The sequence below is a fragment of the Spea bombifrons genome, chromosome 2 (genome assembly GCF_027358695.1).
Source record: "Spea bombifrons isolate aSpeBom1 chromosome 2, aSpeBom1.2.pri, whole genome shotgun sequence".
In the NCBI taxonomy this organism is placed as follows: Eukaryota; Metazoa; Chordata; class Amphibia; order Anura; family Pelobatidae; genus Spea; species Spea bombifrons.
The window spans coordinates 53313809-53341740 of NC_071088.1; the positions used below are offsets into that span (position 1 = coordinate 53313809).

A 27932-nucleotide genomic window follows, 5' to 3' on the forward strand; every position below is an offset into this window, starting at 1 on the left:
TGTTATCCCAGTCACCAGAATCAGGAATCTGCACACACTCCCCACAGGAACTCAGGTGCTTAGCTGTGCCAGGAAGGGCCAGCTCCCCAGTAAATCAAAATAGAAAAAGGGTCCAGGCACTCAAGGGTTCCATCAGGCAGATTTATTGAAGGAGAAGGACAACAACGTTTCGACCTCATGATGAGGTCTTTATCAAGTTGGGATTCTTAATGGATGACGCCATCTGAAGACTTAATTTTAGGAATATAGGAAGAGGCCCTCTGCGCCCGAAGGGCTCTCGCCAGCAACTTGCCTGGCTTGTCACCCAGCTCGTAGAGCAGCTTTTTGGTCAATAAGAAGTGTCGTTTAGTGGTGGTGTCAAGGAGGGAGGCCAGTTGGTCCCTAAGGGCATGGAGTTGAGGCAAGATTTCAGGGGCGAGCGTCAGTTTATGGGACTGTTCAAGGCCAATAAGTTAGCCAAGCACAGCTTTTTGAGGGTGGCCCCTATCTGAATGAAGTGGCCCCGTATCACCGGTTTATGAGCTTCCCATATAACCGGGAAAGCTAATTCGTCAGTAAGGTTATCTGTAAAGTAATTACGTAAGTGCGTCGATAAATCCTCTATATGTGAGGGATTGTGAAGTATATTCTCGTTTAGCCTCCAACACCATGGTCGAGGCGCACTATGGGTAAGTGTAAGCGTGAAGTGTATCGGTGCGTGGTCGCTGATAGATTGTATCCCTATGTCCGAGTCATGTAAGTGTAGTAGGTGATGGTGTATAAGGAACAGGCTGTCAATTCTCGAATAACTATTATGAACAGAGGAGTGAAAGGTGTAGTCTTTCGAAGAGGGGTGCTGAGCCCTCCAAACATCCACCAGTTGATGGATATGAAGGAGTCGTTTGACCTTCTTAATACTAGAAACAGGGATATTTGACCTCTGGGAAGAGGAATCTCTCAAAGGATCCAGGACCATATTAAGATCGCCTCCAAAAATATTGACACCCTCCTGGAATCCCCCAAATTTGTTAAGCATATGACACAAAAAAGGAACCTGACATCTATTCGGGGAATAGACATTGCCAAGAGTCACCTTCAAGGCCCCTATATAGCACTTGATAAATATAGCCCTACCGTCAGATGTCCAATAGCCGAAACGGAACGGATTTGTGAATAACAATCGCGACTCCTTTAGTCTTGGAGTCTGAGGCGATTGCAAAAAATGCGTGCGCATAACGTCTATCCACGAGACGGAATTCAGTGGGCGCTTTAAAGTGTGTTTCCTGCAGAAATGCGATGTGTGTCCTGTGTGAGTGAAGTATTTGAAGCAATTTAGAACGCTGCTGCGGTTTGTTCAATCCCCTGACATTGAGGGAAGTAATTTTAATCACGTCAGGGACCATGGCCAGGACATCCAGAAAGACCCTCGGGACTCACGGAGCATAAAAAGAAAAGAACAAAAACTAAGATCCTAACCATAGAACCACAAACAAAACAATAAACCAAAAACATGAGCACATACAATGACTCAGGATGCCTAGGCATCAAATAGTGAGCCGGTTGACCTAGAGAAAGGTCAAGAACCATTACATTAGCTCCAGGACAGGGTAAAGCAAGTAGGCTCCGGGGGGGTAGAGCGACAGAGCCCAAAATGGAGAAACACTAGCAAGTGTTCCGAACACCGAGAGAGAAGGTGAGAGCACAGCGCAAAAAGCCCTGAGAGTAATAGACAGGAGCCGGTTGTGACATTTATCAAATATAGGCTGACATGAGAACCATAGCGTAGTAACACTAAAGATACAACAATATAAGCCCCTGGGCAGGGGTCAAAGCAGCCCGTGCTAAATACATCAACCCATGTCTCGGAAGGGCCATATGAGCCCTCATATTCAAGGTAGCATAACAGGGCAAGACCCCTAATAGTGAATAGAGATGACCTACAACGTTCGAAAAAAAAAAAAAAAAGCGGTGTAAAAATAAAACCCCATAGCGGACGATCGAAAGTCAAAAAGGCACGACGCAAAAACAAAACGACAGTAATCAGTAGGATACCGGTCCCAGGTGTCGGCAGCATGGACACAGTCAGTCACATCCAACTGGAGAAACAGGTCCGGAGGCAGGAACAGTGGAACTCCGGCCGGTCCGCTATGTCGAGATAAACGATGCGGTTGATCATAGAAGCGGTGACCCACTACGACGTATCAAGAGGCTTTTGACGCTTCCTCCTTTGGGGCCTCGGGGACCAGTCCTTCGACGAATTGGAGAGAATGGCAGGTGCCACGAAAGTAGATTCCCAGTCCGTAACCTCACAGGGTGGAAGTCCCAGAGCTTCAATAAATGCGGGCACGTCACCCGCCTGCCGGATCAGATGTGTAGACGTTCCCCTCCGAACAATTAGGGTGAATGGAAACCCCCACTGGTAGGGAATCCCTGCATCGCGAAGGGCTTGAGTAACGGACCGTAATAGGCAACGGACATGCCTGAGATGACTGTTCAGGAAACGTAAGTCTATGATCAGACGAAAACCTCCTGTTGCTTTGGGAACCAGAAAGACAGGAGAACAGATCCCCCGACCTTGCTCCAACTGAGGCACGGGAACCAGGGCCTAAAGCTCTACAAATTGCTGTATGGTGGAAAATAGGCAAGTCTGTTTCGCCTGATCCCGAGGAGGGCTGCGAAGAAACTGAAGCCGGTAACCCTGGGATATGAAAAATCGGAGCCTCCTTCCCACAGGAATGGGAGTGGTGTCATGCGGAGCTCTTGGGGTCCTGGGGCACTTTGGGGAAGGAGAATCTGTCAAGGTCTCCCCCTTCCCCGAGGAAATCTGCCTCGGAAGCCTTGATCCCTGGATGAGCGAGCAAATCTGGAACCTTAGCCTCTGGCCCGGGAAGTACGGCCGAAAGGACTGCCGTTTCTTTGAAGCAGGTTTCCGCTGAGGCATCCAATGCTTATCCCCAGTAGTCTTTTCGAGGAGGGACTCCAGCTCTTCACCAAACAAAGTCTTGCCTTTAAAGGGGATATTAAGAAGTCTATTCTTGGAAGCATTATCCGCAGCCCAGGTTTTCAGCCATAAGGCTCGTCTAGCCGCGATGGAGAGTGCAGAAGCCCTGGCTGTCATTCTGATGTTCTCAACGGAGGCATCACATAGAAAGTCCACGGCCATTTTGACAGCGGCGACATTCTTGAGGATAGTCTCTCTAGAGGTCTTGGCGGCAATATCCACTTCAATCTGCGAGAGCCAGATCTTAACTGCTCTGGATACTGAGGCAGAAGCGATTCCTGGCTTGAAAACAGCAGCAGAGGCTTCAAAAGACTTTTTAACGGCTGCTTCAGCCTTCTTTTCCATGAGGTCAGAGTGAGAACCATCTTCAAGTGGCAAAGTAGTCTTTCTGGAGACCCTCATAACAGCGGTATCAACTAGAGGGGTAGCACAAAACTGGTCGAAGTCCTCATCCAAGGGAAATAAACGTCTCACCCGCCTGGACAGGTTAACCCTTCTTTCCGGGTGGTGCCATTCCTGTTTAATAATATCTGATAAAGCAGGATGCACAGGAAAAGAGGCTGAATGCTTAGAGAAACTGGCAAAGAATGGGTCCTCACAGCGGAGATAAGAGTCTCAATGTCATCTACCGGGAACAAAAAAGAACTCTCCTCCCGGATCTCTCCTTCCTCAGAAGAACACTCCTCCATCTCTGGATAATCAAATTCTGAGTCAGATAATAATGGCTGACGGCCCAGGAGCAAGGGATCTTGCACTGCCAGAGGGTGAGGGTAGGCAGGAACAGGAACAGCCTGACGAAAGGCAGAGAAGGTAGATTGCATCTCCTCTTTAAGCCAGGCCAAAAATTATCTTCCACCAGAAGCTTCCGAATCCGCAACTGATTTTAGGCAAGCAGAACAAAGTTTCTTCCTTGAATCCTGCGAAGCTTTGTGACATCCGGAGCATGTTTGGACTTCTAGATGCAACAGCACCCTAGAAGCATACACAGTAAGCCGACAATGCAATCACCTACTTACCTTACCCTTTAAATATCAAGTAATCGGACTACAATCAGGCTGTCAGCTGCAACAGCGGCAGATTTTGGCACCAAAATCTTCAAATCCGGACGAAAACGAGGCTTGAAACGCACTACCAGAAGTGTGTAATGCCCCGAACCGGAAGAGAACCAGACGCCATCTTGGAGGATGCCGAACAGCGGCACAGAAGCCGCCCTGAAGCCACAGAAACGCAGCCGATCATTGGCTGAGGGATGCAGCCGCGAATAGCGGCGTCCAAGCCCTCCTGCAGCCGCGGAGCCGCGAATAGCGGCGTCCAAGCACTCCAAGCACTCCTCCGGCAAGGTAAGAGTGCGTTGGGCGGCGCGGCACCAGCCATCCGGCTGATGTTATTCTTGAATACCTTGCAAGCCCTTTGTTTGATGAAATGTTTGCATCAATCTATCCTAAGTAATAGAATCAATACCAACAAGTATATCAAATAGCTACAACTTATCTTCCTAATATTGGAATATTTTGCATTACCAGTCATGGAGGATATGGACTTACTACACTCTTTTGCTGCACGGACTTATATCATCAAAAGTGGGTACTTCCAAAAGGTCCTTGCGAGGCATGCCAGCGAGGCATGCCAGCATTTTGGATTTCATGCCACTCAGGGGATTGCTATATCTCACCGCTGCTACGTTGTCCATTTTCAGCAGAATGGAGCATGAGGTTCTCCCTTTGATGATGATGATGAGGACTGCTGATTGGTTGGCCTATCTCTATGATGATTTATATTTGTTATTATTCCATCTGTTTTAACTCTTTCAGTCAAATAAGTTGTCCTTCAATCTTTGCTGCTGAGGGAGTAATAAAGAAAGAGATTGCATAATAGGAGCCTCCGTGTCGTTAATAAAATTAATGAATTAAACAGGGCAGTCAGCACTGAGGTAGAATACAGACAGGGTAAGGCACAAAGTGGAATATCTGAGCAAATAATTAATGAATTAAACAGGGCATTCAGAAATGAGGGAGAATACAGACAGGGTAAGGCACAAAGTGGAATATATGAACAAATAATTAATGAATTAAACAGGGCATTCGGAAATGAGGGAGAATACAGACAGCGTAAGGCACAAAGTGGAATATATGAACAAATAATTAATGAATTAAACAGGACAGTCAGCAATGAGGTAGAATACAGACAGGGTAAGGCACAAAGTGGGAAGAAACCCTGGAGTCATAGGCATAAGGGGAACATGACCCTGCCAGCACTACAGGACGATGCACATGGTATTAGGGCAGGAAAGGGTTAACCCAGCAAGGGTCAGCACAAGGATAGAATGCACAGGGAAGGGGGGGGGACAGGGCTATAAAGCCCTTCTAAGCACATATGCAGGGGGCAATTACTAAACACCACAGGAGCAGTTTACAACCCGCCCTCCCCCTTGTTTTTTCGGCTATGTGTTTCCATGTTGGCTGGTGTTTTCTTTCCCCCTTTCCCTCTTTTTCTGCTTCTTTTGCATGATACGCTTTCTTTGCTGACGGCAGAGGAGTTCCCTGGAGAAGTTTGAAGGATAATGGGAGTGGCGAGTTGATTGTTTTGGTTAGAGGTTAGAGTTCATGCCCTCCCTGTACAGGATTAACCAACAATTTAAGGTGGCGCTCCCCTATCCAATCCGCGGTCATTTGGACGATTGTTGGTATCCGGCGGAAGGGGTAATGTGCCATTGTCGGTGTTTAGGTTGGGAACCCTCAGCTGATTGTTTGTACACAGATGTACAGAAGACTGTATAGTATCAAAGTGTTAATATCAAAGTGTTTTTACAATAATTTATAAGATGTTAAATAAAGTTATGTTGAGACATTTGTTAAATAAATGTCTCTGCCTTTTCTAAATCCAATTCTGCTGGTGTCTGTCTTTTATTTAGGGCTTGGGAAATGGGGAACCTCCTGGGTATGAGCAGTGCAAGGGCCATGAGAGAATGTAGATGAGAGAAGAGAGATTATAGATTACTTCCTGATGGTGCATGGATGAGTATCAGCAGAATTAACTCCCTTGGTCACTCCCAGAGGCTTGGTTTCCATTTGGGTTTTTTTTGCTAAAAACGCCTATAAAAACGCCAATAGCGCCACCTGGCGTTTTTTTTGTGAAAAACGGCTGCAGCCAGATGTTAGCTGTAATTCAATAGGAAATCGCAAAATGCCATTTCCACTTGGCGTTTTTCTGTCTGGCGTTTTTTCAGTCCTCTTTGGCGTTTTTCTGCTTTTTTGGGCTCTGTGGCAGTTTTTCAAAACTGCAGCATGTTGACACTCTGGCGTTTTTTGCAAGAAATCTTGGCTTTTTTTCTCCAATAGAAGTCTATGGGAGAGAAAAAACACCATGAAAAAGCCATGTGGGTTTATTGCCTTGGCGTTTTTTATGGCGTTTTTTCCACAGTTACAATGCAGAGGATGGACCCAGTATCTGTGTGTCCTACGAGAAATAGGCTGAAAACAAACAGTTTCACACAAAACAAAGTCCTGGACTGGTTCATATTGAATTTTACACCATTTGGAACAAACATGCCATTACAAACAAACATACGCGACCGGATCCTGCGTGCCAAAAGCAACAGCAAACAATTTGCACCATCATTTGGGGCCAATCTTCCCAGAGGAGCAGACATTCGAAATAAAGCATGCCTTACAAACCACAGAAAAGAGACAAAAGGGTCTACCAGGTAAATGACATCAGGAGAGGGCAGATACTTGCCATTTATCCTAATCCCTTTTAGCTGGGTGAAACTTCTAACTTGTAAAGGCTGGAAAAACTGCCTAAGGTCAAAAAAAGCAATTTCCACAGAAAGGCTAAAACGCCAGAAAAAACTGCAGAAAAAACGCCAAAACGCAGGTAAATGCAGTGGCAGTTTTCTTGGCAGTTTTCCTGGCGTTTTTCATCAAGAAAAAAACGCCGGACAAAAACCCAAGTGGAAACCTAGCCAGATAGTGGCACTTTAGTCCATCTTTAGGACCAGGGTTTACCCAGCCGTGGCTATGGAACTCTGGCCTGGCTACCACTCTGACAATTCCTAGGGACGTTTCCAACGCTGTTGCTCAGGGTCCCGTCCATGGATCAAGCCGGTTTTTGGAACATAACATTCTCGGACCCTGAGCTCTCCATTGGTGCCCTGGGATTGACACCGCTCTCTCAGGATCACCCCAGGATAGTGACTTTTTCCAGGTGGGCATTGCTGGCCATTGAACTGTATGGAGGTGCTGGGTTGTCTGGTAGTTGATGGGATTATACTCCTGATTCAATTATGTTGGCCTACAGGACTGCCTTCATTCTTTGTGACATACTTTCTACAAGGTGCTGGAAACATTCTTCAGAGATTTTGATCCATATTGACATGATGGCATCACGCAGTTGCTGCAGTTTTGTCGGCTGCAATCCATGATGCAAATTGGAGTACATTGAACTCATTAGTTTGAGATGATGTGAGCTTTGTGACATGGTGCATTATCCTGCTGGAAGTAGCTATCAGAAGATGGGTACACTGTGGCCATAAAGGGATGAACGTGATCAGCAACAATACTCAGGTAGGCTGTCACATTTAAGTGATGCTCAATTGGTATTAAGGGGCCCAGAGTATGCCAAGAAAATGTCCCCCACACCATTACACCACCAGCCTGAACCGTTGATTCAAGGCAGGATGGATCCATGTTTTAATGTTGTTTACACCAAAGTCTGACCCTGCCATCTGAATGTCGCATATGGAATCGAGACACATCAGACCAGGCAACATTCTTACAGTCTTCCATTGTCCAATTTTGGTGAGCCTATTCGTAGCATTAGTTTCCTGTTCTTCTACTGTTGTAAACCATCTTGTAACGATTATGGTGAGGTAGGACCCCAGATGGCAGAGTTAGCCAGGCCAAACAGGAACCAGAAAGTCAGAGAACCAACCGGGTCAGACAGGTAATCAGGATAAGCCAAATCAGAATCCAGAGACGAGGTCAACAAGCCGAATCAAATACCAGACGAACAGGAATCAGGAGCCAAATCAGGAGCCAAATCAGGAGACAGGAACGAAGTCAGCAAGCCGGGTCAAACGAAGAAATAGTCACAGCAACTCGCACAGGAAAACCACAGAATACACCAACCAAGGGTGAACCAGAAGAGGAAGTCCAGGTTTAAATAGGGACAGGTGGAAGTGTGTCCTGCATTAAGGAGGTCACCCGAGGTTATAAGAACACGTTACGTATGTAACGTGTAATATTACTTTTTGGCCACACGGTGGCGCTGTGCTACCTGTTTGCCGCGTGGTCGGGCCACACGGTGAAGACGCCGACCGGGTAGCGGTGGTACTAGCTGCCCGGTCGAGGAGGCAGCGTCGTGGGACCGGCCACGGCGCGGGACCGGAGAGGCAGGTAAGTCCTTACACATCTGCTTCAAGGTTCGACGTGTTGTGCGTTCAGAGATGATATTCGTCATACCTTGGTTGTAACAAGTGGTTATTTGAGTTACTGTTGCCTTTCTGTCATCTCGAACCAGTCTGCCCATTCTCCTCAGACCTCTGACATCAAGGGATTTTTATCCACACAACTGCTGCTCACTGGATATTTTCCCTTTGTCTTTCCATTCTCTGTAAACTCTAGAGAAGGTTGTGCATGAAAATCCCAGTAATGTTTGGCAGGGTAAGAGCCCTAGAATAAGGCACTCTGCGCTTATTCGGCCAAAAGAGAAGGGGGGCCTTGCGCTCCCGGACTTTCGGGGATATTATCGCGCTACTCACCTTCTGCGCATGCTCGAATGGCGCTTCGCTCCACCCGCTAAGCTCTGGATCTCACTGGAACAGGCCACTACGCAGGTCCCTCTGTCATCTTGTTTGGGGATCCGCCCGGGGGCTCTCCATTCCTCCGAGACAGAGAATCCTTTTTTCCGCGCCACGTTGACGGTGTGGCGCTTGCGGCATGTGGGTGGGACTCTCACCTCCTTCCCCTCTCCTCTGACCCCCATTGAGGGTAACCCTGACTTCCCACCTGGCATGGAGCGGGGTTACCTGGACTCATTGGGGTTGCCCCCGCGCACGCTCCTCTCCGCGGTGTGGGGTCAGGGTGCCATCCTCCCTATTGACCGCGCAATTCCTGGCACGGAGCTCACTCTGCTAAAACGCTTCCGATATGCCCAACTTACCCGATATGCGTCATCTATCCCGGGCAGACACCACATCTCTAGAGCGTTGACACCCTTTGAGACGCTCGCTGGCCATGACTCGTTGCTTAGGGGTGGGGTCTCTTCGCTCTACCGTCTGTTGATGGCAGCAGACCTCTCCTCACCGCCGAGGTTTGCTGGCTCCTGGGAGGCCGCCCTGGGTGAGACTCTGACTGAACCACAATGGGATAGGGTTTGCGCATTGGCACATAAATGCTCAATAGCAACCAGCATGCAGGAGACAGCCTACAAACTGTTGGCGATGTGGTATAGGACCTCTGTGACTCTTGCTAGGTTCTTTCCCGGCAGCGATCCCTCCTGCTGGAGATGCGGCGCGGAACCCGGCACTTACCTACATCTTTGGTGGGGCTGCAGCAGTCTCCGACCATTCTGGCAAGGCGTATTTCGAGGCTCAGGGGAAGTGGTGGGTCAGTTGATTCCGCTCTCCCCGAGCCTTGCTCTTCTTCTGCACGGTGGGCCCTCACGGACCCTGGTTAAAACTACAGTGCTGCGTCATCTTCTTAATGCGGCCCGTAGCTTAATTCCATTATTCTGGAAACGCACAAAGGCCCCTTCCCTGCGCCTTTGGGTATCCCGCGTAGAGGAGATACGAGTCATGGAGGAGCTCATTCATATGTCTAATGATAAAATGGACAAGTACACGGTGTATGGGCGAGCTGGCTGTCTTATCTGTCATCCGCCTCGCTGCGGGCTCTTCTCACACAACCCTGAACGCATCCGATTTGCGCTTGGATCGTTCCCACCAACCTTCTTGACTTCATTGTCTATCCCCCATAACCTCACCTGATGTGTTTACCCTTGCCCTCCCCTCCCTCCCCCCGCTCCTTTTTTTTTTTTTTTTTTTTCTTCTTTCCTGCAACGTAATCTGCTGGATCTAGTCCTTTCACCTCATGAATCGCAGTGCTCCACAGAATGTTATACCCTCACTTTATCATTGCGCCTGTGACAGATGGTTGGGCTCATTTTGTATCACATTGTACCTGTATGTACTGCACCACTCTGTATTAACTTGGACGCTGGCGCTCCATGCAGATTCGCGGCCCGCGACATTTTCATGTTACGACACTACCTGTTCCTATTGGTTATGTATCATCATGGTCGACTGTAGTGTATCGAATTGTAATGTTGTAACGCCAGGCAGACCATGGTGCACTGCAGAACGTTATATCCCCCTGTAATGATCACAACAATGACCTATGTTCGTGTCCACCATCGGTCACACAATAGCTGTATGTATCATACCGTACTGTATCATGCTGGATCATCAACTCTGATGTTGCTCTCCCTCTTAACCCTTTTCTTTCTGTACCCTTCTTCGTTTGACATGTTAAAACAATAAAAATTGATTTACCTGAAAATCCCAGTAAATCTGCAGTTTCTGAAATACTCAGACCAGTCCGTCTGGCAACAACAACCATGCCACGTTCAAAGTTACTTAAATCCCCTTTCTTCCCCATTCTGATGGTCGGTTTGAACTTCAGCAAGTTGTCTGACTGCGTCTACATGCCTAAATGCCCTGAGTTGCTGCCATGTGATTGGCTGATTAGCTATTTGTGTTAACAAGCAGTTGAATAGGTGTACCTAATAAAGTGGCCAGTGAGTGTATATCTGTGCTGTCCCCAATAAAGTCAGTTTCTGTTTTACCTTTGTATGAGTCTTGTTATTGAGGTACGTCTCAGTTGTAAAACACTGTATTGTTATGCTATAGTGCCAAATCTACTTGTCTTCTCCTGATCTCTTCAGCTGTCATGTTCTGTATTACTAACTGCTTGTCTGCTATTTTTCATTGATGTCACAATGCTACCTGAAGCTTAATCTTTCTTATCTTCCCTTCTTCTGTCTCCATCCCAGTACCTGAATTCTATCACCATTAACAACACGATTATCTCTCTGGTCATTCCTCCCCTTCCCTTTTGACTTAAATTCAGCAAAACTTTATGCCTAACCCATGCATCTTTACATTTGCTCACAGTTTTAGCCTCTACCACATCTGCTATGGAGGTGACACCCAGAGCCAGCTTTAGGGGTGTGCCACTTACAGTGCTTTCCCATTGATTCAGCTAAGGTAAGCAATATAGTCATGTAAAATTAGATAGGATGCTCCAGCTAAGAAACATGTGGCCATATAGTGCGACAGAATCTGTAATTTTTTATGCCTCAGATAGGTGCTTTTAAATAAGTATTTGCTGTGTGTGATCTGATCTCGCGTTGTTGTGTGTACGTATTTGTCATTTCAGCAGCACCTAGAATCTAAATATTAATGCTTTTTAGGATGTGCTTCCCTTTATGCATTTGTCTGTATGAAAAGACCTCACATCACAAGACTTCAGAAAGGTTAAGAGATGGAAAGAGAGGGGAGAGATAGTTTAGTAAGAAAGTGGAAAGGTAAAAATATAAGAGAGAAATAAAGTAGAGAAGAGAAAAAGGGGTGAGAGAGTGAGACAAGGTCCATACAAGTGACTGTATTGGTCGCTGGCAGGGAGATCCTCTGCCAGAGGAGCTCCCTGCCAGCAAACAATAGAGTCGTTAGTACGGACCATTAGCTCTTGGAGTGGACCAAGTTCTGTCATCAGGAGTTAAAGGTCTGTACCATCCACTCTATTGGTCGGTCGTACGGACCTTTAACTGGTGGAGCGGGGAGACCATTGGTCTCCCCAGGCAGAGTTTCGGCACCAGGATTTTAAAAGTCTTTACGAGCTACTCTATTGGTGGCCAGCAGGGTGATCTACCAATGAAGAGCATTGGGTCTCGGGTCTCTACCACCGGTGGTCAGAAGTCCTGCCGCCGGCACGGAAGGCAGAAGGAGGGGTCTGGGGATCCCACTATGGGTAGACAAAGGGATACCCGTCAGCGCAGATGAAGATACTTAGCCGTTCTCGGTCGCTGGAAGCTCCGGCTGCTAGAGAGCGGGGGGGTGCGGCCATGACTTAGGAGGCGGGGTCCAGAACAGGCGCCGGATTTAAAAATCCGGAAATGATTCTCACTGGCACCCTGTTGTGGTCCATTACTGTGTATTGTTGCCTGGGCTGCGGATCTCTGATATTTTGACCCTTGGCCTGCTCGACTACTCTCTGCTTAGCGAATCTGCACCTTTGCCTGGATTTCTCGTGTACCGGTCCTGCTCGTCTGACTACCCGTTTAGTGTTTTGACCTCTGGCTTGAATGACTACCAGCTCTGTGTACCATCCTGTTAGTGTTAACCCCTACTAAAATCCCTGTGTGTATCCTGTCGAAGCTGATCCTTACCTTACTGCTTGACTCAGTATGTATATTACCTGCCTGCACTAGGCCTCCTTCCTGTTGGGATCATCAAACTCCTGGATTATTATTACTAAGGGTTCCTCTCTTGGTAGTGGTATTCTGGGCAGAAGTGTGGCCAAGTGTGGGTGGACGTGACAGTAGGGACCATTATTTCTGTGGGATCATCCTGTGAGTTCTCCAGTTCTGTGACTCTCCTACATAGTGCTATTACTTCTGCAGTGGCATGACACAGTTCATCTACCTCGGTCTTTAGGCCATCTGTCCTAGAGCATGGATTTTAGCCACAATCCTACGGATATAAGTAATAATGTCCTGGAGGTGTATAGATGTTAAATATCTGCTTTGGTAGTACAGACAATGCTAAATAGTTGGTGAGCTATATTAAGGCTAACAGATGATACGATGCAGAATTTCTATTCCTTTTAATAGAAACATATGGACCGCTGTGGGGAATTGATCCTTTGCATTTCTGGAAGGCCTAGAATATATGTTCAGTATAATCTCATCGATACCCCCCCATACATGGGTTTGTTGGGTTATTTGGAAGGTAAAAGGCCATCTTTGTGAGGTGTGCATATTTGGGACATCTTTATATTTGGGACATCTTCAATTTACCCCATCAAATCAGATTTTTTTTTTAAAACAAGGCACCCCATGGGAATTTGAAATGCAAATATTTGAACTGCTTCCATGCGACAAGTTTTGTGAAGATATAGCGCTAATTGTAGGACTTGCTCAAAAAAAACATTTTTGTATATATATATATATATATATATATAGCGTCTAGACTTGGGCACCAGGGGGCTCTTCGTGTTCGTCTTCGGAGAAAAAAAATCTTCGTATTCCGCAAATATTCGCCTGTTCCTGTCTTCTTTTCGGGCGAATATTCGTGGACATTCTTCATGCTCGTTTCATCTTTGTTTTCTCCCGGCTGCGTAGCAGGGGTTAATACGGGGTTGAGAACACATCGGAGCAGCAGCAGATGTGTTAGCACCGTGAAGGTATGTGTGTGCGACTCTATTGGTCGCCGGAAGGGGGCTGGTCTGGCATCAACAAATGAATTGCAGAACTGCAGAATGCACTTCATTCGTTGATGGCAGGCGAGCCCCCTGCTGAAACGACCAATAAAGTTGCACACACGTACCGAGGTGTACTGTACACAATACACATTGCCCAAAACTGAGGGCCAAGTTCCTCCGAGCAGTTGTCTTGTCTGAGACCTAGACAAATGCTCCAAGGAACTTGGCCTCCTTTTTATCATACACAGTCACACATCCATAGATGTTTAATAAAAGAATAGGGATTATTTTACATTTTTAAATCGATTTTGGACCACTTTTAATACATGCCTAACATTTGCTACCTATTTATAATGGCATACTTTGCAACAACCCAACTTTTACTGGACAGGACTGGAAGAAAGCAGGACTGGCCACGAAAATGTTGGGTGTGTTGGCAGGTATGCGAATGGAAAAATGTTGGACAAGAACTAAAAAATAGCTTAGGGTTAATGTACGGTTATGTTTAAGATTATTAGCAGTGCACTGTTTTGGTTAAAGATGTATTATGTCTAAATAATAATTAAATTTTAATTTTAATGGGTTTATTTAATTTTATTTTAAAGTTATATTTATTATTTACTTTATTATATTTATTTAATGTTGTAGTGCTACCCTACCCAGCTATACCTATGTGCACTAGCATACCTAGTTTAGCTAAATTTGATAGGACAGGAAAAAAGCAGGACTGTCCCTGAAAAAGTTGGGTCTGTTGGCAGGTATGTGGATGGAAAAATGTTATAGGGCGAAGTGCGTTAATACTAGTGAGTGTAGAAGTGAAGGCCAGGGAAAATAACAGGAGGAAAGGTCCTTGTGATTTGTGAATTGTCTGTGTGTGTGTTATGTGTGTTATGTCTTATGTCACTATGTTATGTGTTATGTTTGGTAGGTTGTGTATCAGATGGAAAAAAATGAAATGGAAATGGAAAAGGAAATGGAAAAGGTGAATGAGTGGGCAATTGGCAACCCACTCACCTGTTTCACCCCAGGGCAAAACATCCAAACAACTGTCAGTCCTAGACGTTTGGCAGCGGACTTCCAGAGCTCAGACACTAGGCCCTAACGTAAGCTGGCTACTCCGGCGGAGGTAGTAGGCGTTGCCACACCGCAAACAAATGCAGCCAGGGGGGAGAAACTACCCTTACCATTAGGGACATTTGAGGCATGACACTAGCCAAAAAGCGAACTGGCAGAGAAGAGACGCTGGCACCACCACCAGCAGCAGCATTGGGAAAGGCGAATGAGTGGGCAATTGGCGACCCGCTCACCTGTTTTACCCCTGAGCAAAGCATCCAAACACTGTCAGTCCTAGACCTTTGGGAGCGGACTTACAGAACTCAGACACTAGACCCTAGCGTAAATTGGCTACACCAGCGGAGGTAGCAGACGTTGCCACACCACAAACACGTGCAACCAGGGGGAGAAACTACCTTGAACATTAGAGAAAGAAAATTAACTTTCCAAGCTAAGAGCTGGGTAACCCAACTTGGGCAGATAGAATTTATGGAAGGCAATCTGCTCCATCAGATGAGGTGCCATGCGTGAGCACTGTGGACTCAGTATGTTTCCAGTCATAGAAAACACGCGCTCACTTTGACCAGTGGTTGGCGGACATGATAGAAGCTGCTGCGCAACCCATGAGAGTGCAGGCCACACACTCTTCTTTTCATCCCAGTAGCTAAGAGGATCTTAGCAGAAGGAACTTCACAGAGGTAAAGTTTGACCATTTCAGCAGCACTACTCTCCTTTCTGCTGCTAGCTCTGTCAGATGGTCCAACTATACTCCCAAGTGCCTCTTCCCAAAACGCAGCTGCTCCACTCAGCTGTGTTGTGATGCTTGTGGCACTGCTGCTGATGCTGCTGCTAGGAGTAGCAGATCACATCATCTCTTCCTCCTCCTGCACCTCTCCCTCCTCGGACAGCATTCCCATTTTACGCTGCCAGTCACGCACCTTGTTAACCAATTGCTCCCGGTAGCTACTGAGAACATTGAATTTCATTGCTAGTTTTCCCTTAATTCTTGGATCACAAAGGCACGCTAGCATCATTTCGGGACTCTCTTCCATGCATTTGCGAAGGTGTACTTTTAGCAGAGACTTCAGCTTCCTGACTATGGCTGCTATGTCAGGATGTAGAGTGCCACCTTGAACAGCCTCACGGTTTTCAAGGAACACATCCATCTTGCTGCCTAGATGGGAGAACACTGGGATTACCTGGGCCAGACTGGCAGTGTTTGAGCTTAAATTTTCAATGGCATCCCTGAATGGTTTAAGGACTGCCACTAGCTGGGCGATCACTGTCCAATCCTCCCTATTCAATGGAGATGTAATCCCAATATTATGCTCTGAGGCAAGATTATGGATTGCCCTCTGCTGCTCCAAAATCCTCTCCAGCATCTCTAAAGTGGAGTTCCACCGCGTACTGACATCCTGTCATAGGCAGTGTACGGGAAGACCTGACCTCTCTTGCTCTTCCCTCAAAAGTTGGCTAGCCTTAACACTATGGTGAAAGTGCCCAGCGATCTTTCTGCAGCGGGACAGAACTACTGCTGCCACATTAGTTCCTTCTGACATTGCTGCCTTCACTACAAGATGGATGATGTGGGCTGCACAGCGCACACCAACAATATGACCATCTCGCAGCGCTTTCACCATATTGGCACCTCCGTCAGTTACCACAAAACCAACTTCAACATTGGTGCCTGCCTCTGCTCCCACCCAAAGGCTAAACATTTTCCTCATCGCATGCAGAATATTTTGGGAAGTGTGCTTTTCATCCATCACTTCTGCATAGAGAAGGAATGATCGGTAGCCTGCTGCAGCAGCTTCCTTGGGCACACCGGGCTGCCACCAGTGTGCTGTCAAAGAAAGAAAGGCATGCTGCCCACTAGGTGCACTCCTCAAATCTGTTGTGAAATGAACAGACTGACCAGCAGCCTTGGAAAGCTCCTCTTTCACTGCTGAAACACAGGGCCGATACAATGAGGGGACAATGTTCCTACTGAAAGTGGAACGTAGCGGAACTGTATATTGTGGAGCCACAGCTGCCATCAATTGTTTGAAAAGCTCCCCTTCAATCATGGAGAAGGATGCCCCTCCAACAGCAATGAACTGACCAATAAGTCACGTTACTTTATTGGCCTGCTGTTTGGACATTGACCTCTTGGAGTGGAATAAAATTGGACAAATTGTTCCAGGGTGGGCTGGACATGCAGTGCTCCAACCTGCCTTGGTCTCTGGCTGCCAGCACTAGCTGCTGCTGCTATTGGCTCAGAAGCAGCTGTTGGAGTTTTTCCACTCTCTCTGGAGATACTACTAGTTGTTGTTGTAGTACCACGGCCACCAGCTATGCTGCCTGCACTACGTTTTACATCTGCATCTTTCCCCTATAGCACAGCGTTGTGTTGAGTGCTGAGGTGATGCTTCATGCTAGCACTGGTAAAATAGCCAGACACTTTCCCTCTGCTTATTAGCTTCCCACAATATTTGCACTTTCCATAGCGCCCTTCTTCAACATTTTCAAAGTGCTCCCAAATTGGGGCGTGGGTGCCTTGGGTGCTGCTTCTACTGCTCGGGGTGGATGAACAGTGGCAGAACTAGTGGTACTACCAGTACTGGCCATAGTGGGACTGCTAATTGTTTTAACTCAGATTTGGTAGGTTTTGCCGCTGGTGGTGGTGATGATAGTAGCGGAGAAGGTGGAGGCTCAGGGGAAAATTGTGCACTAGTCATTTGTACACTGCTCCCTGAGGAATCTGATTCCTGACCACTCATCTCCTCTACTTCCTCTGGCTCATAGTCTAGTTCTTCATTAGCCAGATCAAATGGAATTCCTGCTAGGCTGGAGCTAAGACTGATATCGTGACTAGTAGTAGTGCAAGCAAGAAGAACAGACTCTGCACTTGGCCTCTCAGTCTCCTCTGCTACCTCGCTAGGTGTTGTTCCACTCCCGGGTGTCTTGCGGGGCCGGCGGGGGCATCTACGCAATACGCGTATACAACCGGAAGTTGTATACGCGTATTGCGTAGATGTCCCCCGCCGGCGCCCCGCAAGACACCCGGGAGTCTGCTCCGGTAAGTCGGGGGGGCAGAGGTAAAACGCATCGTGTGGACGGTCACCGGCTGCGGCGATGCAGGTAAACAACCCGGAGGCTGTTTACCCGCATCGCCGCAGCCGGTGACCATCCAGACGATGCGCTTAGACAACCTCCTGTGCCGGCACCCCCCCCCGTGGAAAGTGCTGGCAGGGGAGGCTGTCTGAGGACATCCGAGAGTAGGATGCAGGTCCCCTGCACCGCTGCGGGGGATCTGTATCCTAACCCCGCTGCCTGCCCGGCGCCCGGGACTGCATGTCCCGGGCGTCGGGCACTAGACCCCGAATATAGGCCGCACCCCCACTTTAAAGTCTTAAAGTGGGGGAAAAAAGTGCGGCCTATATTCGAGCCAATACGGTATATACACATACAGTATCTCACAAAAATGAGTACACCCCTCACATTTTTGTAAATATTTTATTATATCTTTACTACAATGTATAGTAGTAGTAGTGAGTGTAAAGCCTGTACAACAGTGTGAATTAGCTGTTAAAAAGTGAGTATACCCCAAAGTGTCAATATTTTGTGTGGCCACCATTATTTTCCTGCACTGCCTTAACCCTCTTGGGCATGGAGTTCACCAGAGCTTCACAGGTTGCCACTGGAGTCCTCTTCCATTCCTCCATGACGACATCACGGAGCTAGTGGATGTTATATATATATATACATACACACACACACACACACATATATATATATATGTATATATATATATATATATATACATATATATTAGCCCCTGCTGCCGATATATATATTAATATTAGCCCCTGCTGTCAATTTATATAAATATTAGCCCCTGCTGACAATATACATAAATATTAGACCCTGCTCCCAATACATTTTATATTGAAAAAAATTGGACCCTACGCAAGCATTCCTTTGGGCCACGCTCCATGCTCCCTAGCATGCAATCACTCCCTCTGCTCCCGCACCAAAAATAGGTATAGATCAACAACACATAAAACAGCACATGTATTGATCAACTGAATAAGACATGCAAACCTTATACCGTGTTGGCTCGATTATATAGGCCGCACTTTTTTCCCCCACTTTAAGTCTTTAAAGTGGGGGTGAGACCTATATTCGGGGTCTAGCGCCTGACGCCCAGGACATGCAGTCCCGGGCGCCGGGCAGGCAGCGGGGTTAGGATACAGATCCCCCACAGCGGTGCAGGGGACCTGTATCCTACTCTCTGATATGCTCAGACAGTCTCCCCTGCCAGCAATTCCCACGGGGGGAGTGCCAGCACGGGAGGTTGTCTAAGCGCATCGCGCAGACGTTCACCGGCAGCGGCTATGCGAGCGTAAACAGCCTCCGCTGCCGGCACGTCTGCTCGATGTGCTTTAACAATCTCCCTTGCCGGGAATTCCCACGGGGGGAGTCCCGGCAAGGGAGATTTTTAAAGCACATCTTGCAGACGTGCCGGCAGCGGAGGCTGTTTATGCTCGCATTGCCGCTGCCGGTGAACGTCTGCGCGAACAATCTTCCTTGCCGGTACTACCCACGGCGGAAGTGCCGGCACCGGAAGTTAAATACGCGTTATGCACAGATGTCCCCTGCCGGCCCCGCAAGACCCCGTGGAGTCTGCACCGGTAAGTCTGGTGGGGGGGGGACACATCTTGGGGACAGAGTGGCAGCATATGCCGGGGGGGTAGAGTGGCAGCATATCTCAGGGGGGGTAGAATGGCAGCATATCTCGGGGGGGTAGAATGGCAGCATATCACGGGGGTGATAGAGTGGCAGCATATCTCTGGGGGGGGCAGAAACTTTTTTCTTTAAAAAAGCACCTTACTTTTAGGGTGTGGCCTGTATTCGGGTGCGGCCTATATCCAAGTCAATACGGTATATCAACACATTAACACACAAACCCAGCTTTGCCTGCATAGATCAACTGAAATTCACATGTGAACTCAGCACTGTAGGCATAGATTCAGACACACAAATCCTGTATTTGCAGGTATACAATAATAATGTATGGAAACATAGCATTGCAGGTATAGATCAACTGAATAAGACATATAAACCCTGTATTTGCAGGAATACATAAATAATGTATGGAAACATTGCATAACAATGCTATTACAGCTTTGCAGGTATATCAATTGGAATTCACAAAAAAACTCAGCATTAAAAGGTATAGATAAACCCCCCTAAATTACAGGCATAGATCACTAGTTGCACAACCCAAAGCCAGTCCTGGCGTCCACACTGCCCACATAGAACATGACCAGCACGGAGATAACACACATAAAACTTGCCATCTTTGCCCCCAAACCGCCCAGCATGAGTCACTTTGTCCCCAAACAACTCGTCCCTATGCCATCTTGGTCCCCAAGGCTCAAACACCCTGCGTGTGCCATCTTGGTCCCCAATGTTATGCGGGACCAAGGACAACAGGGATGGTGCACCCACTATGCAGAGACAGTAGCGTGGCAGAGCCCAAAGGGTATAGGCATAGAGAATGCAAACAGGATATTCCACGGTCGGGGCAGGCAGCACAGGAGCAAAGTCGGTACACAAGCCAAGGTAGGGGCAGGCAGCACAGGATCAAAGTTGCGGACACGGTAGGTATCACACCCAAGGCTCAAACACCCTGCGTGTGTCATGAGACTTCATGAAAGACCGCTCTGCACCCCTCTCTCTCCTCCGTGTCAAAAAAAGACGGTGTTTCAATTTCAGGACAATGCATTCAGGCTGCCCGGGACACGGGACATTCCGGGCAATCCGGGACATGTGGTCACCCTAATATGAATTCTGTTGGACACTGCCACATCATAGATACTACTACAAGGTATTGAGTAATTTACTAAAACAGACGCACACAATAACATACCTAAACACACACTACCAGACAAATACATGTCCACAATACCATACCCAAACACATACACACTAACATAACCAGGCACACACTACTGTTCCCAGACACACACACCATCATAACCAGACACACAAGACACATTTCCCACATACACAACAAATGTGCAAAATAACATATCCACACACAACATACCTAGACACACATTTAAACATACGCTCACTCCACTCATATACCCTGCCTCAGCCTTCAATACAGCTGTGCTACAACTTTGGGGCCACGCACCCCTCGCACCTGCCTTAGCATGCTCCTGGTATATTGAAAATTCCGACATTTTTTTTTTAAAGAATTAATAGACTGGGCAAAGGGTGCCACTACCTCACTTTTTGATCAATAATATTTTGGCGCAAAGTAAATGCACAGAGCAACTGACTGACAGAGATGAGTGTGGCTGCGGGCAAAGCAATGGAGATGCCATTAGATCTCGTCAGGATAAGATGGCATTTTCTGGTATGCAGACTGTGTGGGTACCACCAAGGATGAGCCTAAGCCACCTTCACAAGTCGCTTGTCCCAGACTAGCAGTGGGGCACGCACCCTGACGTCACAGAGACTGTCTGCACTCTCTCATACATATTAATGAGCCATTTTATGAAAGTTACTCTCCCACTAATCACAGCTATGGTAGTGACCAGGCTGTGGAGAGCTATTTAGACTTTCAATTGTTAATACACCATTGCCTGTGATAGTGCCTCTTGTACTTCACTCTAATTATTATATTTGATTCCTGTTGCCGACCTTTGCTTGACTTCTGACTACCATTGTTTGCTGCCAGCCTTTGACCTTTGACCCGATTATACTTTTGCCTAGCCCTCATGGTTGTTGACTCCTACCGCTAGTAGTAATACAGAGCTTTGAGAGATTTATTGAAACCAAGTCACAGGCAACTATTTTTGGAATTATATATATTTTGTTAACAGCGATCTCAGGCATACCCTGAGCAATCACACTCCTATCATGCACAGGCAACCAGTACATGCTGGAACCTGGCCATGATAGGACTGTGATTGCTGTTAGTAATCATACTCCTATCATGCCAAGTCAGCCAGTGTATGCTAAAACCTGGCTAGATGTCCCCTTGTGTATTGATGCTGCCAGCAGTATTGGGTCTGCACATCACTTACAGCCACCCTGTACCATCCCCCCCTACTTACACATCCATGCTATCACACACACACACCGATTCATATACTCGTTCATTCACAGATTTATTCCCCCAATCACGCATACTCATTCATACACCCACCCTCTTACCTGCACTGCAGCTCTCTAGGTGCTGCTCACAGACTTCCGCAGGGGCCACGGCCTCCCTCTGCGTTGTTCACATTCTGTGCAAGCAACTTCTCTTGTACTGCACAGAGAAAGTAGGAATAGAGCAGAGTCATGCGATGTGATGTAAATTCACGTGACTCTGCTTCCCCTGTTCAGTACAAAAGACCCTCCCACAGGTAATCAACAGGGCCCTTGCGATCCCGGTTGCCCTGGCCGCACCTCGAGGTCAGATGGGCCGCATTTGGACCATGGGCCGCATGTTGGAGGCCCCTGAGCTAGGGTATAAGTTCTTTACTATATATTGGTGATATATGAATTTAAGAAATTCTATTGGCACAGTCATAGGATACACTAGCATTCCACAGAAGACCCTCTAAGCTACTTCACATAATTAAGAACATATGTTCCTAGCAGTCAAGTTGCATTCAAGCCTAAAGTGTGTTGAACAGAATAAAAGTATAACAATGATTTCTTACAGTTACAATGGCTTAGCTTTTTATTTGGGCCCCTGTCTAGCCCGTCTGGCATGGGGGCAATTTAGGCTATTTCTGAGTGTACTCAACCCACCGTGTTGAATTGTCACCAGTGATACTCGGCTGGAAGTTTTTTGGGAAGACAGGGAAAAACTGGTGGCCTTTATAATCCAAGTGGTTATCTGCGTTTTTTCTGTGTCTCATTTCTTCACTGGTAAAAACACGTAGAGTTGTGTGCATTCTGTTAATTTTTAATGCAAATATATACACTTGCGCTGCAGAAAAACTGTCCTGTACTTTTTGTTTAAACATATATTGTTATTTAAACACAAAGATTTCATATTTGTTTCTGAACATATATTAATGATTAAATCCCCAGTTCTAAAATTAAAAACATAAACCACATTAAAAAGTGATATATACATTTGAATAATAAAAACGGATAACTAAAAGATACAGCACAAACACTACAAAAAATAAAAGAATTACCAATAACATTAGGTCTTCTATTATAACTAATGCCATATTTTCAGTAGAAATCTCCTTGCTGATTAACTTATAGTTCATCAGCTATTATTCATAGTTTAAGAACTTATGACTTACCTTAGCTCCGAGTAAAGTATTTAAAACTTCTGGCTTATGTTTCCCATCCAAATGCATATTTAGTTGTTCCATAATATAAGTGGTAATCTTAATAAAAAAACTACTCACGTTGCTGTCACGAGTAAAGCTACATTTAAATGTACTTCCTCATATTTGTAGTATAGATGTTGAAACCAAAGGTGTTTTAAGGAGTGGCCTGAATTAATAGAAGCTTGCTACAACACAGTTACCTATCAAATATCAAGAAAGCTGCCATAGGTGAATACAGGTTTTTCCTGTTTGGTTACAGGTATATTAGAGTAAGCTTGTTTGAGCTGGCCCTCCTAACCTTGCTAAATCCAATTTGTTGAGTGATGCCCTACTTGTTATGCTAATTAATAAATATTAATAAAAGAAGCATAAACATTTACTGGCACCTGAATGCAGAATTTTTACACACACTTACCTATGTATTTAAGGCTAGTATTCCACTTACCTTCAGTCAGCATGGAAACGCTACAGATCAAAGAGCAAAATGGCTTTCCTAGTATCTAGTCTGATAAATGACATTATTTTCAGCCTATAGAATCTTAATGTGTTTTTCTAAGCTAGACTTAAGGAACTGTGTTTTTCAGAAACTAGTACAACTGCACGTGGAAGATAAATGATATAGCAAAAACGCTTTGTGATATTCTCTGTAAACCCTCTGAGGGTCCTGTATATAACCTGCCATGCAGACATATGCCTATGCTATAGAAACATAGAATTTGAAAGCAGATAAGAACCATTCGGCCCATCTAGCCTCCCCGTCTTTCCTAATGTAAGGGATTAAAAACCCTATCAGTCCCATAGTGAGAATAGCTTTATGTCTATCACATTAGTGATGTCCGGATCATGAACGAATCGCTCCTTTGATCCGAATCTTTTTAGTGATCCGGATGAATCAGTTCAGTAGACTGAACGATTCATTTGTAGCCATTCAGTCTGTGAATCATGCAGTTGTAACCTGATCCTAGAGTGAGTCATCTGCAGAGCACTCAGACACAGACTCTGGGATCAGGTTACAGCTCATTAATTCACAGAGGAACGATGACTCATATAGTCAGAGAGTCGTTCAATGATTCATACGATTCATATGATTCAAATGATTCATATGATTCAAATGATTTGAATCTTACAGGGATCCAGATCTTACCGAGATTCGAATCATTCAGAGAATATCACTGATACCATACTTTTATAGTTACATAGTTACATATAGTTACATAGTTCATAAGGTTGAAAAAAGACCGAAGTCCATCAAGTTCAACCCTTCTACCTATCCTTTCTATTCTTGATCCAAAAGAAGGCAAAAAAACCCTAATTAAGCTACTTCGAATTCTGCCATCAGGGGAAAAAATTCCTTCTTGACTCCAAGAGGCAATCGGATTTCTCCTTGGATCAAGAAGCTCTAAAATATTTTTTTATTTTTATTTTTTTTTATATTATTCTTTATTTGCATTTTAAAAAAAGTACGTACAAAAATATTCGATTGTATCCTAACAAAGCGAATTTTAACAAACAAACATATAACATCCATACATATGACAAGGATTAAAATTTCAATTGGATCATGTATATTATTCACAGATATAGATTATTGGTCCCCGCATCACCAGGGTTAATTCTGCTTATTGATTAACTTCTCATGTCTTCCTTAGGTTTATATAATATTAGTTTAATTTGCCCTTTTGTAGTTGATCTACCCAGCCATTCCAGAAGGAATATTTTTCTCTGTGGAATACTGGGTAGGTTGCAATTCCCCTCTCCATTTGGCACTGATAAATTAGTTGCGCTTTCACTTTAGTCCAAGTAATCCCTTCCACCTTTTTCCAATTCCTTGCCACTTCCATTTTTGCGGCTGTTAATAAATGGAGGAGAAATCTCAAGTCATTTTTATTTGTATTGAGAAGATTCAAATGTAACAAAGCCTGATCTGGAGTCAAACTCCATTTTTGCCCAAAAATTATTTGCAAACGAATAGATATGAAACTCCAAAATTTCTTAATAGCTGTACAATTCCACCATATATGTAGCTCGTCACCTTTTAGTTCCCCACACCTCCAGCAGTTAGGTATGGCATTATGATACATTTTTGCTAATAATGATGGAACTCTGTACCATCTATTCACCAATTTAAACTGTAACTCATTAAGGTTCAAACAATGAACATGTTTCGTAGTAAGTTTCAGGGCATAATTCCAGTCTTCTAATTCTATAACACAATTTAAGTCTTTTTCCCATTTCTTTAAGGCTGGAGGGAGAGGAATTTTTTTATATGCATTAATTATACCCAAAGATTTAGTAGTCATTTTATTATATTCATTGGATTTTAATAGTTTTATAAAGAGAAGAATAGCACTGTTTTTATTATCAAAACAAATATTTTTACTTAAAAAAGTTTTAATCCTTAAGTATTTAAAACATTCCCCCGGAGATAGAGCAAATTGTGTTTGTAATGTCGGGAAGCTTTTAATGATCTGGTCTTCATACAAATCTGAGATCTTTAATATACCAGCCTGTTCCCATGATATCAAGGTTATGTCTTGAACTAGCTTTTCGATTATAGTCAATGGTAAAGACATAATAATTTTATCTTCCAATCCCATTTTCTTTTTTATCTGGGTCCACCCCTTTAATAAGTGTACCAAAATTGAATTGTTACAGGTCTTAACATATTCGAGACTTTTTTTTTTGGGCAGCCAAAAAAGTGTTTGTAAATCTTTAAATGGGGTATTATTTATCAATTCTAGTCCATACCATGATTCTTGTTTTGCGTTATCAAATAAGGTCGTTAATATACGTGTAAGTTGCGCAGCCAAAGCATAATCTTTAATAATTGGGAAGCCCAGACTTCCTTCATGTGACTTTTTTGCTAGTAATTGCGAATTCATCCTCGGTTTTTTTAAGGCCCAAATACATTTTGTAAATGCTTGTTGTATTAATTCTATCCAAGCATCAGGGACTGAAAAGGGTATTAATCTAAAAAAGTATATAAATTTTGGTAATATATATGTTTTAGCAGCATTTAGTCTCCCCATCCATGAAATATATATTTTTTTCCAATTCTTAAATGACTGATTCATTTCTTTTATAGCTGGTAATAAATTAATTTCCAGCCAAGCCGTAGGGTCTACTGAAATTTTTATACCTAGATATTCTATTGAGTCTTCCGCCCAAGAAAAACCAAATTTTTCTAACTGGATCTTTTGAATATTCTTAAAACATAGAGGTAGAGCAAGCGTTTTTGAAGCATTTAATTTATAGTTCGACAGATAGCTATATTGGTTAATTATTGCCATAAGGCCCTCTATAGACCTTACTGGATCTTGTACTGTTATTAGAATGTCGTCCGCATAAAGTTTTATTTTATGAATCTCCTCCTCCCCACAACCTTTAATTTGTCGACTCGATCTAATCTCCCTAGCTAGGGGTTCTAACGAAATGATATATAAAAGGGGGGAGAGCGGGCTGCCCTGTCGGGTGCCATTAGTTAACAAAAACCAAGAAGACTCAGTCCCCGGTCCTACTACTCTACCCATTGGGGTTGTGTATAGGGCCATAATAGCTCTATGAAAGTCCCCACCAATGCCAAATGATTGTAAGGCTTCTGACATATATCCCCAACTGACTCTGTCACAGGCTTTCTCCGCATCCAATGACAGAGTCAGCTGGGGAACCCCCTTCCGCCCTGAATATTCCAGTAAATCGGCAAGGACTCTTATATGGTTTACAGAGGATCTACCGGCAACAAATCCTGCTTGATCTTTATGAATCAAGCAGGGAAGAACCTTTTTTAATCTTTGAGCCAAAATACCTGTATAAATTTTAAGATCCAGATTCAATAACGTTATTGGCCTATAACTAACTATATCCTCGGGGTTTTTCCCTGTTTTCAAAATAGGTATTATGTTACCTCTAAGTAATTCACTAGGGATATTCCCTGTACTCATAACCTCATTAAAGGCCATAGTCAAATTATAAGATATTCGATTTATAAATACCGTATTTGCTCGATTATAAGATGAGGTTTTTTTCAGAGCAAATGCTCTGAAAAATACCCCTCGTCTTATAATCGGGGTCGTCTTCTAATAAGACCTCAAATAGAGGTCTGATTAGGAGACTAAGATCCAGATCCCCCGCACCGCTGCAGGGGACCTGGATCCTCCTGTCGTCGCCCCCCCCCCACACACACACTTACCGGTGCTTCCGGAGGTGAAGTTGGCAGCGGGGGTTTGTATGCGTCCGTCGCAAATACCTTCCCCGACTGTCAGAGATGAGAGTTCCAGAGTTCCTGATCTCTGACAGCCGGGGAAGGTATTTGCGACGGACGCATACAAACCCCCGCTGCCAACTCCACCTCCTTCCGGCTGCCGCGGAATGAGACGTCAACCCGCTGCCCCGGCAATACAGCAGGAAATTGGAAGCACCGGTAAGTAAGTGTGTGTGTGTGTGTGTGTGTGTGTGTGTGTGTGTAGGGCATTTCTGGAATGCCTTACACCCCTATATGCCACTCTGGCACTTAGGGGGTTAAAAGGCATATTATGGGGCAGAGTGGCATATAGGGAGGTATAAGGCATTTCAGGAGGCAGAGTGGCGTTAAGGGGGCATTTAATAGAGCACTCTGCCTCCTGAAATGCCTTATACCTCCCTATATGCCACTCTGCCCCATAATATGCCTTTTAACCCCCTAAATGCCAGAGTGGCATATAGGGGTATAAGGCATTTCTGGAGGCAGAGTGCTCTATATAATGCCTTTTAACTCCCTTAATGCCACTCTGCCTCCTGGAATGCCTTATACCTCCCTATATGCCACTCTGCCCCATAATATGCATTTTAACCCCCTAAATGCCAGAATGGGATATAGGGGTATAAGGCATTTCTGGAGGCAGAGTGGCACATAGGGGGTCAAAAGGCATACCATGGGGCACAGTGGCATATAGAGGGTTAAAAGGCATATCATGGGCCACAGTGCCATATTGGTGTGGCAAGCCTGGGGGCAGATGTGCGTAACTGGGGGACAGGTTGGAAAATACAAGAAATAAAAACAAAAAAAAAATATTTTTCTCAATCATAGCTTTTATTAAAAAAAATAGT

The 27932-nt window shown here is 45.2% G+C and overlaps 1 protein-coding gene across 1 annotated transcript in view; it reads right to left on the reverse strand.

The window, feature by feature from the left end:
* Positions 1–23016, reverse strand: part of LOC128473668 (uncharacterized) — a 140838-nt gene extending 117822 nt beyond the window's left edge. Inside the window, exon 1 of the mRNA XM_053455919.1 lies at positions 22818–23016. Coding sequence (XP_053311894.1) covers positions 22818–22889 — 72 coding nt within the window. The 5' untranslated portion in view covers positions 22890–23016. The remainder of the gene's footprint in view (positions 1–22817) is intronic.
* Positions 23017–27932: the final 4916 nt, after the last annotated feature.